We start from the raw sequence: 12,668 nt of genomic DNA, 5'->3' as shown, positions 1-12,668 counted from the left end.
GGGGTGTCTGAGTGTCCTCTGTCTACCCTTGTTACTCACAGGGAGCCTCTGGGCCTGCTTCCTGCTGACATCATCCCACTTAAGGCCACAGTGCCATCACCTGTCCACAGATTAGACAGTTTCTGGCTAGCCAGCTGCTTTAGCATTCTCACCAACAATGCAAAAGACCTACCCTAGGTGAGGGAACCTTCACAACCCCATACCTGACAGTGAGGCTGTTGGCTGTGTTCCGCGCAGATTGGTATGGTTTGCATGACTCCAGACTTCACCCACTTGATCCAGAAGAACCCCACCTGAACCCTAATGGGAAAGGGCTTCATCTGGGTCTTGAAGGCCACTCGAGGGCACCTCTCATCTTTAGGCAGTTCTTTGCCCTCTATGCTGAAGAATGTTTACATGGCAAGAATTGTCTGTGAACCCTGCCCCAAACCCCAAAAAACCCTTATGAACCCCAAACACTCAGTCCTTCTATCCAAGGTCCTCTTGAAGGTCACCTGAACTAACAGAGGGGCACTCAGGGCAACAATCATGCGAGGGTGTTCTCCCAAAGGCAGTTCTCACTGGGCACACGCTGCAGCTCATACCCCAGGCTTTAAGATGGTTGGGAGTTTTGTTAGAAAGGAGTTCCCAGATGTGCACAGCTGACCAGGAAATGGTTCAGAGCTGCTCTGAAACAGAAATCACAGAGGCAGGAGTGACAGGAAGCAGAGGACTCGTAGCACTAGTCAGGCCAGCAGGTCAGAAGTCTCCTATGACTTCCTACCTACCCTCACATTCCAGCAGAAGCAGGCTCTGGATGGAAAAGAACTGAGGGCCTCTTTCTTTTTCTTTCTTCTCTCTCTCTCTCTTTCTTTCTCTCTTCTGAGACAGGGTTTCTCTATGTAGCCCTGGCTGTCCTGAACTCACTTTGTAGGCCAGGCTGACCTCGAACTCACAGAGATCTCTCTGCCTCTTCCTCCTGAGTGCTGGGATTACAGGCGTGCACCACTACACCTGGGTTGAGTGCCTTTTTCTCAGTGCTCAACTTGCCATCAACATCAAGAGTTCCTATGGCTCAGGATCTCTAAACACAAGCAGACCCTACATACGTAGTTCTCAACCCTCCTACCTATCTCCCAAATGGGCACATGCTGACAGATCTGATGTCACATGACATTCTGGGCTCAGGTGTATAAGTCTCACAATCAGGACTTTTGACTTGGCCATGAGGAGACTGAGAGAAAGCTCCACAGGGCAGGATGGGGCACTGAGGTGCCTTCATGATGCAGTCATGGGTTTGCCCAGGGACATCCCAGAGGCCTCCAGTGCTCTGTCTCAAGTGGCAAAAGCTGCCCTTCACTCCCCACAGTAGCCCTGATCCTGTCCAGGTGTCCAGACCCAGATGTCAGCCCTGAAGGATGCTCCTGTGTGGAGGGGCACAGCCTAGACAGCTTAGCAGGAAGCCCCTGGGGCAAATGTACCAGTACACCTACCTGAGCATAGGATCCAGGATGTTGCTCAGCAACAGGCAATTTGGCAGGCAACTCTATGCTAGGGCCTGACTCCAATGAGTTTAAGACCTCCAATCCTTCCTACTGAGCATAGGAGACAAAGGGAAAGTGGTCTAGGAATGTCAGATCCCGATCATGGCTCCTAGCCAACCACTGCTTGTCTGTAACATCTGCCTATTTAGGCCTGAATGCTGAATTTCATGGGGATCCTGAGCATGCTCACAGGCTCTACCAGGAAGCAGACATTCTGCTAGCTCACAAACACGCCACTCTGAACACAGGTCACAGAATCGCTTAAGTACACATCCCCCCAGCTATGTGAATCACCTGTCAGGCATGATACACACCACCACCCTTGGACTGAACACACGACAGTCTTGCTGCTGGTGTCAAGGATGGAGCCTCAGCTTCCTCCTCAAGCTCTCCCTTAGAACCAGACAGTGGCTCAACAAGTTCCAGTGTTCAAGGAGGCAAACTGTGGGACGGGTGGATACCCAGAGTGAAGTGTCATAGTTAGCTTCAGCTGTCAACCTGACAGACCCGGGGACTGAGGAATCACCTGTATCAGCCTGGCCTGTGGGCAAGTCTGTGGAGCATTCCTTGATTGCTCATTGACGGGGGGTGGGAGGGGCCCAGCCCAGTTTGTGGGGTGCCTTTTCTGGCCAGGTGGATCTGGACTGTATAAGAAAGGTGGCTAAAGCTGGGCGGTGGCAGCACACACTCAGAGAGGCTAGCCTGGTCTACAGATTGAGTTCCAGGACAGCCAGGGCTACACAGAGAAACCCTGGGAGCTGGGATTAAAGGCACACTACCAAACTGGCAAATATTAATCTTTTCTATCAAATACTATTGTTTTTAGAGTGAGGAATTCAAATATTTTTATCTTCCCCACCTTGTAAGACCTTTATACAAATGTTTAATCTTCTTTACCCAAAGGCCTAGTACTCTATTCTAGGAATTTGATAGCCTGGAACAACGACACCCTCCCCCCTTTTTAATTAAGTGTAGTTTGTTTTTTAAAAAAAAGATTTATTTATTATTTATACAGCATTCTGCCTGCACGTGTGCCTGCAAACCAGAAGAGGATACCAGATCTCATTATAGATGGTTGTGAGCCACCATATAGTTGCTGGGAACTGAACCAAGGACCTTTGGAAGTATAGCTAGTGTTTTTAACCTCTGAGCCACCTCTCCAGCCCAGCTTTTTTTTTTTTAAGATTTATTTTTTTTAAAAAAAGATTTATTTATTTTATTATGTATACAACGTTCTCCATGTATACCTAAAAGCCAGAAGAGGGCACCAGATCTCATTATAGATGGTTGTGAGCCACCATGTGATTGCTGGGAATGGAACTCAGGACCTCTGGCAGAGCAAGCAGTATTCTTAAGCTCTGAGCCATCTCTCTAGCCCCCCTCCCCCCTTTACCTTTCTTGTGTGTAGACTTTTTTATTTTTATATTTTGGCTTTTAAGGGTTTCTGTGTATAGCTTTGGCTGTCCTGGACTCACTTTGTAGACCAGGCTGGCTGGCCTTGAACTCACAGAGATCAGCCTGCTTCTGCCTCTGGAGTGCTGGAATTAAAGGCGTGCACCACCACTGAGCTAAGTAAGATTGTGAGGTCAGACCCCAGCCTATGGGGAAGAGACACAGCCACCACCTGAGTTAGGATGAAAATCAGACGCACTTCTTGTCTTGGCGCGTTGCTCACCCTTTTCTGGAGCATACTCTCTTGGTCAGAGAGTAAAATCTGCCTTGTCCAGACACTTCAGGTGGAATGGTGGTCTCTTTATTTAACACCCAAAACTTATTTCTAACACCTAGGAGTTGAATTAAATACTTTTCTCCTGACGACTCAAGCCTATTACTGGCTCTGCGGTTTCCAATTCCTTAAGGTTGTTTTGGAGGCAGCACAAAGGTGGAGCTGTGTGAGTATGTGGACACTGGCCATGTTCAATCTTGGCCTCTTCCAAGTCTCGGCTTCAGGTCAACAGATGGGGCTTGGGGGATGGGGCAGTCTACAGATTCAGAAGGCTTTCCCTGCGACTAGGTCCAGCTGTGGTCTGACTTCTGGCCTGAGCCTTTTCAATCACCACTCAGACAGCACAGGACCCAGGCTCCTTTTCCTAGACCCCACCAGGAACCCCACAATCATGCGGTACAACCTAAGGAACAATCACTTTAGGTTGGCCTACCCAAACGATCTGGCCTTTCCCCAGGAAATTCAACAACAAACCCGCATTGACGTTACACAGCTCCGGAAGTGACATCCATAGTCCCCCATGATCACATAAAACTCAAGGATCTCAGGCGTCTTTGGACCTTCCCAAACCAACAGAGGAAGGCCCACCCACACGCGGCCCACCTCCGTGCCCTTCACCCAGGAGGCCCGACGGGTCTTAGCTCCCGGACACATTTAGTGAGGCTCAACTTGCGGGCAAAGGCCTAAGGCGTAGCAGCCCTGTGGCCAACTCGGACTGAGGTGCGCCCCAGGGCCACAATCCAGTCCCGTCCCCTAGCAAAAGTACAACCATCAATCAGGGACTCGTAGCGCATCCCGTCCCCGTCCCGGTCCCGCCCCTCACAGTCAAGAGGCCGGTCCCCTACGCCTTGCCGCCACCCACCTCTCCAGGCAAGTTCCGCACCGCCCCCAGCTCCCCCGCGCATCCTGCAGGCGAGCTCCGCCCACTGCACCTCGCGCACGCGCACTCCACTCCGGGCGGGCGAGCCCCGCCCCAACCCCGCCCCTAGCTCCCTTATTAGCCGGGTCTACAGCCATGGCGTCCGAGCGGCTGTCCAGCCGGCCTGCCTGTCTCCTAGTGGCCAGCGGCGCTCCGGAAGGTGAGGCGCGCAGGGCAGCCCTGTGTCGCGGTAGACTGCCGTTCTGACTCCAGGCCAACGTTGGTGCCTGCGGAGTTGGGATCCTGGGACGCTGCACTTATTTTCTCGGGGCAGGCCTATGTTGTCTGCGCCGGGAGGCAGGGATGGCCAGCGGCTGCGGAGATGACTCTGCCCCAGTGTCAGCCACAGGGGCTTGGTACTCTGCCCACGGTTCCTGATCTGTACCCCCGATCTTGGGCTTATCTTCATGCACCTCCAGGAAGCGATCCTGAAAGGCGTTGCTCAAAATAGCTACACAGATAGGACCCGCACACAGAAGGGGGTCTGTTGGCTTCACATGGGTTCCACCTGCCCGGTGTGTTTCTGGGGCCCTGGGCAGATGATTACTTCACCGTTCCTTAGGAAACTTGACTGGCCGGAGATAGTCACTGAGGGGTGGTGGAGGCCACGGCTGCGGCCCAGGGTTTCCCTCTAAAAATGTATAGACCCCAAGTGAGCAAGAGCCCGAGGTACCCCAGCATCTTGGACTAATGAACTTCCGGGTCCCACAGTAAAGCGCGCTGATGGAAATGGGAGGGGCCCGAGCGTGCTGCTCCGCTCTGTAAGAGAGGTTTGGGGAAATCTACATGTAGCTGCTAGTAGGTAGGCTTTTCTTGAGTGTTGGGGAGCGAGGAAATGAGCTGGTGGGGATCACCTGGGATTGGTCACTGAAAATGTATTAACTCATAAAAATAAAGGATCTAGGTGTGTGTTGGTGTGTGTCTTTAATCCCAGCACTCAGTTGGCGGAGGCAGATGGATCTCTAGGAGTCTGAGGCCAGTCTGGAATTCATATAGCAAATTCCAGGCCAGCAGGGCAACACAGTAAAATCCTGACTCAAAAACTAATCCAAAACAAACCCCACAAACCAAAAGGCTAATGTATGAGTTGGAGGCAGAAGGATAAATGAGTCAATGGCTGCTTGAGATGCTGTCTCAAAGAGAGAAGGAAAGATAGAAAGATGAAGCTAAGGCATGCCCTTTCATTAAACCAGCAGACTTCAATGCACTTGAGCTGATCTGAGGCTCTCCTCCCTAGCTGAGGGGAGGCTACGCTGGTTTTTGTTGTTGTTGTTGTTTTGAGACAGGGTTTCTCTGTGTAGCCTTGGGTGTCCTGGAACTCACTCTGTATATCAAGCTGGCCTTGAACTCAGAGATCTGCTGCCTCCCTGGTGCTGGGATTAAAGGCATGCACTGCCATCACCCAACTGGAGTCTTTTGGACTGGGCAAGCTTTGTTTCTTTTTGAAGGAAGAGGGCTGAGAATCACATGGCGAGGGTAAAATCTTTTATTCTTAGGAAGATGGCCCCCTAGGTGTCTCTGACTGCTGCTTTTGCCTCCATAACATGTTCTCTGCTCCTGTACCCAGGCTATGGAGACCTTGGCTCTGTAGGCCATGAGCCAAATAGTTGCCTATATTGGGAAAGGATGAGGTGTGGCCAAGGGTATAGGGGTGTTGGTGGACAGTTAAGGCAGGCCAGAGGCCTGAGGGAAGAGGTGTTAGGTCAGAGAGCCCGTTCTGGGAAGCTAAAGAACCAGTGAGCACCTGCAGGTATTTCTGAGGCCAGTGGCCAAAGCTGGCTGAGCAATGAACAGACTTGCTCTGGACCTCCGAGCAGGTCCTCTCAGTTGTATTCCTGAACCTGAAGGGCCCCTGTGCCACCCCCAATATGTAGATGTTGAGGTGGGTGAAATGGACTGCTTCTGGAGGCCAGGATAGCCCCCAGCAGCTCTGAAGCAGTCTCTGAGGAAAAGGGGTGGGCCAGCTGGCCCTGTCATGCCCTCGCTTTTCTGGAACCCTCTCTTGCAGGTGTGTCAGCCCAGTCCTTCTTCCATTGCTTCACACAGGCCAGTGCTGCCTTCAACCTACAGGTGGCCACCCCGGGGGTGAGTAGTCACCCTCTCCCAGGGAACCCCTAAGGTCCCCTTCTTTCCTGGGTTGAGGCTAGCAAAATGGAGAGAACCTGCTGTAGTTGACAGGGCCAGGAGGGAGCTACTTCCCAGTAGGGGGATCTAGAGCCAAACTTGGTGGCAACCCTAAGCCATGGTCCTAATTCTTTGGACTCTGACTGCCTGTGTTAAGGGAGATTTTTTTTTCTCCATTGTGTCCTGCAGTTTTTGCAGGTGTGTAAGTGAAAGATAAGACTTGGTCCTAGTATGCAGGTCCTGCACTTTTGCCCCTCATAGGAGAGATTCTTGATTGTTGCATTGTGGCCCTGGGGACATAGGATATGTATTTGTGACGTTGCATGTTTTGAAGTCACAAGGTGGGTGGGACAGTTGTTGCTACTTTATAATTAGAGCCTGGGAACCATGGGAGAGTGGGGTATGGTGACCCTGTGGTGAGACCTCAGCATTGAGTTGTGCTGGGCTCCCAAATACTGGGGATTTGGTTCTCTGGGCCTTCCTTGTACTTGATCTTTCTCTCCCTCTCTAGCCACTGGAGGCTCCCTGCCTGAGCCAGCCAGTGAAGACTGTCTAGGTGGGTGTTTGTACCCTGGGGCTGTTTTTAAGTCTGCTAGCCTTTCTAAGTTCTCTGTCATCCAAGTGTGGGGGAAGATGCCAGTGCAGGTCCTTCACCTATAGGCTCTGCTTCTCTAGGGAAAGGCCATGGAATTTGTGGATGTGACTGAGAACAATGCTCGTTGGGTACAAGACTTCCGCCTCAAGGCATATGCCAGTCCCGCTAAGCTGGAGTCCATAGATGGTACGTTGGCAAAGTGACAAATGGTATCTTATATCTAGTGGGCCTCTGTGAAGGGTCTCTGTCCTGGCCATGCCCTTACTTGACCTGTGGTTTCTCCCTAGGCGCCCGGTACCACGCCCTCCTGATTCCCAGCTGTCCTGGTGCCCTGGCTGACCTTGCCAACAGTGGATCCCTGGCTCGAATACTGCAGCACTTCCACTCTGAGAGCAGTGGGTGACGAGAAACTGGAGAACAAGCTGGCGGGCAGACCCCCGGGTGGGAAGTAGGAGGGAGTATCCAAAACAGTGGGTGACAAGGAACTAGAGGCTGGGCTTGGAAGGGAGGTATGGAGTGGATGCCGGGTCCAGAGTTTCGTGGTCAGGACTGGGCCACTAAACTGGTAATTTCATCAACCCATCAGACAGCAGTGGAGAGCTGCAGTGCCTCTGACCTGCACAAAGATAAATTTGCTCTGTGACCATGTGCACAAAACAGAATGATCCCACTAAACATGTGTGCCTTGTCTGTCTGTGCACTGTGGGCCTTTTCAGGCTGAGAGAGGGCTGGTGACCATGGCCTCTTAGCCCTTTTCATGGTAGGCTGGTCAGGATGCTGTCTGCATCCCTGATGGGAATGGGCAACATTTGTTGTGATAGATAAACTCATGTGTAGGCTGGGCCAGGATGCTCATCGGAGACCAGCATGCAGACAGACTCCACACAGTGTCCTTTGTTGGTGAGAGCTGGTCTTCTGGGCCGAGACAGGCAGCAATTGTTCCCAGCCACCTCAGCCATGGCAATGCACTGGCCATGAAGTTGCCTTTGGAGAGGGGCCAAGGTAGCCCCATTGCAGGGGATACCCACTGGGAGTACCATCCCCATGGCTTCTCTGTAGTTTGGAGCTGTGGCTGGTATAATACTTGGAGTTCTGCATGCTTGCACATGCCTCAAAACTGAGCAGCATGGGCTCCAAGTAAACTCTAGTCTCAAAGCATCCACCTGGGGCGAGGGGACTCTTGGGAGGGGACCCTACCCAGCATCCAGTGCCTCAGAGTACCTGGCTCCTTTCAGAACCCATCTGTGCCATTGGTCATGGTGTTGCTGCCCTGTGCTGTGCTACCAATGAAGACAGGTCCTGGGTATTCCAGGGCTACAGTCTGACAGGGGTGAGTACCTCGTGGACAAGCCGGTGTCCTGTTCACCCTATATCCTTCCCCCTCCCCGAACCAGGAGGAGAGTCCCACTGTGACCTGCCATTCCCATGCTGCGAGAGCAGTTCTCTCCTAAGTGTAAGAGGGCAAGCATAGCCTGGAACCCTCAGGAGTGAGTCTCCGCCCCTTACATGGACGTCATAGAACCCACCATGGGACTCCCTCAGGGGATACCAGCCCATCTCGTTTTGGTCACCTATGCCTCCGTGCTGAGGGAGCCAGGCATTCTAAGCCATAGTGGCTTAGTCCCCCAAAAGATGACTGAGCTTTGCCTTTGTCCTTGTCTCCCCCATGTGGCAGCTGAGGCTGCTGCTCTGATTTGACGTGCCTGGTCCTTGGGGGGTTGGTCTTGGGGACAATAGGGCACTGACCTGGTAGAGCCACCAGCTGGTCTGACTCAGGCCCTGCCCTTGCAGCCTTCTGTGTACGAGCTCATCAGGTCACCTGGCTTTGCCCGCCTGCCACTGATCGTTGAAGACTTTGTGAAGGACTCTGGTGCTGGCTTCAGTGGTGAGCCCAAGCCGGTGCCCCTACAGTCAGATGGGTAGGGATACCTGCTGTGCCTTGGGTTGGTGCCTTAGGTCCTGCATACCCCTGTGGTCAGTGGTTCACTTAGGCAGGCAGGCTGGCTCTCCTACTGACCCCTGGTGCTCACAGCTTCTCAATGGGTGGGGGTGGGACTGGGCCTATTCCTTGTGGGCCTAAGGCTTCTGACTTTTGCCTTAGCCAGTGAGCCTGACGCTGTGCACGTGGTGCTGGACCGCCACCTGGTCACTGGCCAGAATGCCAACTCCACTGTTCCTGCTGTCCAGAACCTGCTCTTCCTCTGTGGCAGCCGGTGAGGTTCCTGGGAAGGGGTTTTGGGTGGATTTCTGCTTTGTGACTAGCTCCCTCTGCTGGACAGTTTTGTCTGTTACGTTCTGCCTGCTGGTGCTGAGCCTGGACCCTGTGTTCCCCTATAGGAAGTAAGCTTGGATGCTTAGATGTCCTGGTGGCCTATAGACAGCAGCTCAACTCACTGTGGCCTCTTCTGCTGGTCCTTACCCAAGTGGGACACTCAAGCCTCTATCTGAACCTTGTGGAATGCTGGAGGCCTCCAGGAATTAAGACTTTTGGAGCATCAGTTCTAATGTAGAGGGAGCACCCCTCCCTCCATTCCCAGCACACAGTATGGACGGCAGGCCAGGCAGTCCCTGAGAACTACAGATTGAACATTCCAAGAAGAATCATACATGGAAAGTAGTCTGCTGTGGGGGTCTTTGGATCGGGTGTTGCTCTTCCATGGCCTTTTGGCTATTCCTATCCCTTCAGCTGTTTGTGGGAACCCTGTGGAAGGGACCAACAGACTGGAGCTTGCTCTGAACTCATCCCCCCCCAACCTACCCCCCCCGCCCTTTATTTTCTTTTTTTTTTTTTTTTTTTAGACAGTTTTTCTGTCACCTTGGCTGTCTTGGAACTCACTTTGTAGGCCTCAAACTTAAGAGATCCATCTGTCTCTGCCTCCCGAGGACTGGGATTAAACAGTGTAAATTAATTATCCTAGTCCTAAACAGGCATCATTCTTGCTGATATCTGCCCTTGTTTAACTCTTGTTGGCCTGGGGTTCTGAATTCAGTAGAGGCGTCAGCTGTCCTGTCATGGTCCTAGGTCCTTGGAGTGGACACAGTGATATGACCCTGCCCCATATGGCATATGGAAAAGAATATTAGTCTTACACTTTGAGATCCTCTGTCCAGTGGCCTCACTTACAGAAGCCTCAGCCCAGGTATTTCTCTGCTCCTAGAAGGAATTGGTCACAGGTTGGCTTGAGCTGTATGGAGCAGGGGTAGCCATGAACCCTGTCTCCCAGAGCCTGGACAGGCATTTGTTGAGGAACTGATAGGGCCATGTGGCCATCGCCTTTCTGGATATGTTTGTTTGCTGTCAATCCTGGGGCACTTGGCCTGGACTGTACTGTCCAGTGGTGAGCAGCCTCTAGCCCTAGAATAGAGCCTTCCAAGTGACTTGGACCTCTTAACTTCCATCTCCACTTAACTTTGCATATCCTAAGCTCCAGAGTAGCACCAGTGCCAGAGACCTGGAGGAATACCTTTTATAATTTTTTTTTGAGACAGTTTCCCTGTGGACTTGCCTTGTAGACCAGGCTGGCCTTGAACTCATAGAGATCTGCTTGCCTCGTCACTGGATTCTTCCTTGGCCTTGCACTGTCCCCATGTGCCATGAACACTATGTGATGATGGGTAAAACCTTAAAAATCTGAGGCTGTGCCCTAGTCTTGGCTGGTTCAGACATGGGCTTGAAGTTCAAGGTGTGTGCCAGGTATGTCTGGTAAAGGCTTCCTGGCTCAGTCTTCTTCTTACTTGGCAGGAAGGGGTAGGTGCTCTCTGGAACCTCTTCAGAGGTCACTGATTACTTCATGAAGCCAAAGCCCCACTTACCACCATCACTTTGGAGGCAAGGTTTCAGCATGAATAAGGGGACAGCTTCAGGCACTGGGAGGTGATACCATTGCTGATGGGGTTTGAGTTTCTATTTGGCTGGCTGTACATGAGCTTCGGGTTTTGTGTGTGTGTGTTTTGTTTTTTTTTGTTTTGTTTTGACACAGGGTCTCTGTAGCCCTGGCTGTCCTAGAGCTGTCGTTTGGAGACCAGGCTGACCTTTGCCTCCATAGTGCTAGGATTAAAGACAAGTGCCACTGCCGCCTGGTGAGCTTCATGCTCTGACCGTGCCAGGCCTCTGTTCCAAGGGCCTTCCCACTGCCCAAACCTAGTACTTTGATGCCTGGAATCCAGTGAAAGGAGAAAACTAACACCTGGCCGGCTTTAGTGGCGCACGCCTGTAATCCCAGCACCTGGAGGCAGAGGCAGGCGGATCTCTGAGTTGGAGGTCAGCCTGGCCTACAAAGAGAGTCCAGGACAGCCAAGGCTACACACAGAAACCCTGGCTCAAAAAAAAAAACAAAAATTAAAAATAAGTTTTTAAAAATAAAATTACAAAAAAAAAAAAAAAAAGAAGCAACAACACCTGAAAGTTCTCTGACTTCCATATGTTTATGTCCTGATGTGTGTGCCCATTTACACAAACACAATATTTAGGGTTTTTGTTTTTTTGAGGTTGAGGCTCAAGCCCCATTGCTAATATAGGCCTTTTCTCCTGGCTGAAAGTGGGTAGAATACTTGTGAAAGTGTGAACCTAGAGGTACTGGGTTACAGACGCTGCAGATCTGGGGAATGGGCCTGGGAAGTTGCCCCATCCTCCTCCTCCAATAGGGGTCCGTTTCATCAGAGCTTAATGCCTCTGAGAGGCAGATCATAGGGTTCAGGAGCCCATGCTCAGCAGAGAAGGGCAGCACTAGCCCTAGGCAGGCCCAGGGTCTTCTTGTTTTGTTGACCAGCCTAACCCTTCCTGCTGTACCTGTTCCCTTAGTGTGGCCTCACCTAAGTGCTAGGAAAACACAGGCTACTCAGTGATGCCAATTAGTACCTATTCTAACCTGGATTGCTCAGTTGTTTTTTTTTTTTTTAATTATTTTAAGACAGGATTTCATTTCTCACTGTGTAACCCTGGTTGGCCTTGGACTCAGATTCACCTGCCCCACTATGTCCCCTTGTTTTTCCATACAGGGTTTCCCTGTTTAACAGCCTTGGCACTCTTAGAACTCACTCTGCAGGCCAGGCTGGCCTCAAAATCAGAGATCCACCTGCCTCTTCCTCCTAGAGTGCTGAGATTAAAGGAATGTGCTACCACACCCAGCTTTTGAATTTTTATTTTATTGGTTTTTCAAGACAGGGTTTCCCTTTGTAGACCTGGCTGTCCTGAACTCACTCTGCAGACCAAGCTGGCCTCAACCTCAGAGATCTATGTGCTTCTGCCTCCTAAGTGCTTGGATTAAAGCGTGCATCATAAGTGTCTCCCTTATTTTTGAGAATTTATTTTTATATACATTTTTTGTGTTGCATGTATGTAAGTCTATGTGAAGGTGCCAGATTCCCTGGAACTGGAGTCACAGTTACAAGCTGCGCTGTGGGTGAGGGGAATTGAACCTGGGTCCTCTGGAAGAGCAGCCAGTGCTTTTAATCACTGAGCCATCCCTCCAGCCCCCTTATTTGTTTTATTATTCTTTTAAAGACAGTGTAGCCCTGGTTGCCCTCAGTTGTGGACAGTCTGTCTTCCAGTACTGGGATTATAGGCATGTGTATGGTTCCATGCCCTTTCAAAGCTGGTGTCATAGACTATGCTGTCCCTCTAGGGTAGCGCCAGTGTCCTTTGGAACCTGGCTACATCTGGCAGAGCGTCTGGATGGGAAAGATAAACCTGCTGGACTTACTTTCTTGGGCAGTGGGAAGGCCTGGTTCTGTAGCACTTATGTTCAGCAGCTGCCCGCCAGGAGCAGAGCCCACTATTTG

General features: G+C 51.4%; 1 protein-coding gene across 2 annotated transcripts; it reads left to right on the top strand.

Annotated features, from left to right (window-relative positions):
* Positions 1-4,191: 4,191 nt before the first annotated feature.
* Gatd1 (glutamine amidotransferase class 1 domain containing 1) lies at positions 4,192-12,180 on the top strand. Of its 2 annotated transcripts, XM_021646137.2 has the most exons (8): positions 4,193-4,328; positions 6,177-6,253; positions 6,968-7,073; positions 7,175-7,282; positions 8,123-8,217; positions 8,679-8,772; positions 8,989-9,100; positions 9,225-12,180. In XM_021646137.2, exons 1-8 carry the CDS (start codon positions 4,265-4,267, stop codon positions 9,229-9,231), a joined length of 663 nt encoding a protein of 220 aa, XP_021501812.1. In that variant the 5' UTR covers positions 4,193-4,264; the 3' UTR covers positions 9,232-12,180. The 2 variants fall into 2 exon arrangements, with proteins under 2 accessions (XP_021501813.1, XP_021501812.1); XM_021646138.2 differs by lacking the exon at positions 9,225-12,180 and having other exon boundaries at positions 4,192-4,328; positions 8,989-9,104.
* The last annotated feature ends 488 nt before the right edge of the window (positions 12,181-12,668 follow it).

The sequence above is a fragment of the Meriones unguiculatus genome, chromosome 1 (assembly GCF_030254825.1).
Source record: "Meriones unguiculatus strain TT.TT164.6M chromosome 1, Bangor_MerUng_6.1, whole genome shotgun sequence".
In the NCBI taxonomy this organism is placed as follows: Eukaryota; Metazoa; Chordata; class Mammalia; order Rodentia; family Muridae; genus Meriones; species Meriones unguiculatus.
Note: the sequence above shows the minus strand (reverse complement) of the source record. Positions and strands in the feature narration are given on the sequence as shown.

Excerpts from the sequence above, each read along its gene's own strand:
- Gatd1 (XM_021646137.2), top strand. The coding sequence starts at position 4,265 with ATGGCGTCCGAGCGGCTGTCCAGCCGGCCTGCCTGTCTCCTAGTGGCC. Across the intron at positions 4,329-6,176 it reads GGCCAGCGGCGCTCCGGAAG|GTGTGTCAGCCCAGTCCTTC; the intron begins GTGAGGCGCGCA and ends CCTCTCTTGCAG. Across the intron at positions 8,218-8,678 it reads AGGGCTACAGTCTGACAGGG|CCTTCTGTGTACGAGCTCAT; the intron begins GTGAGTACCTCG and ends CTGCCCTTGCAG.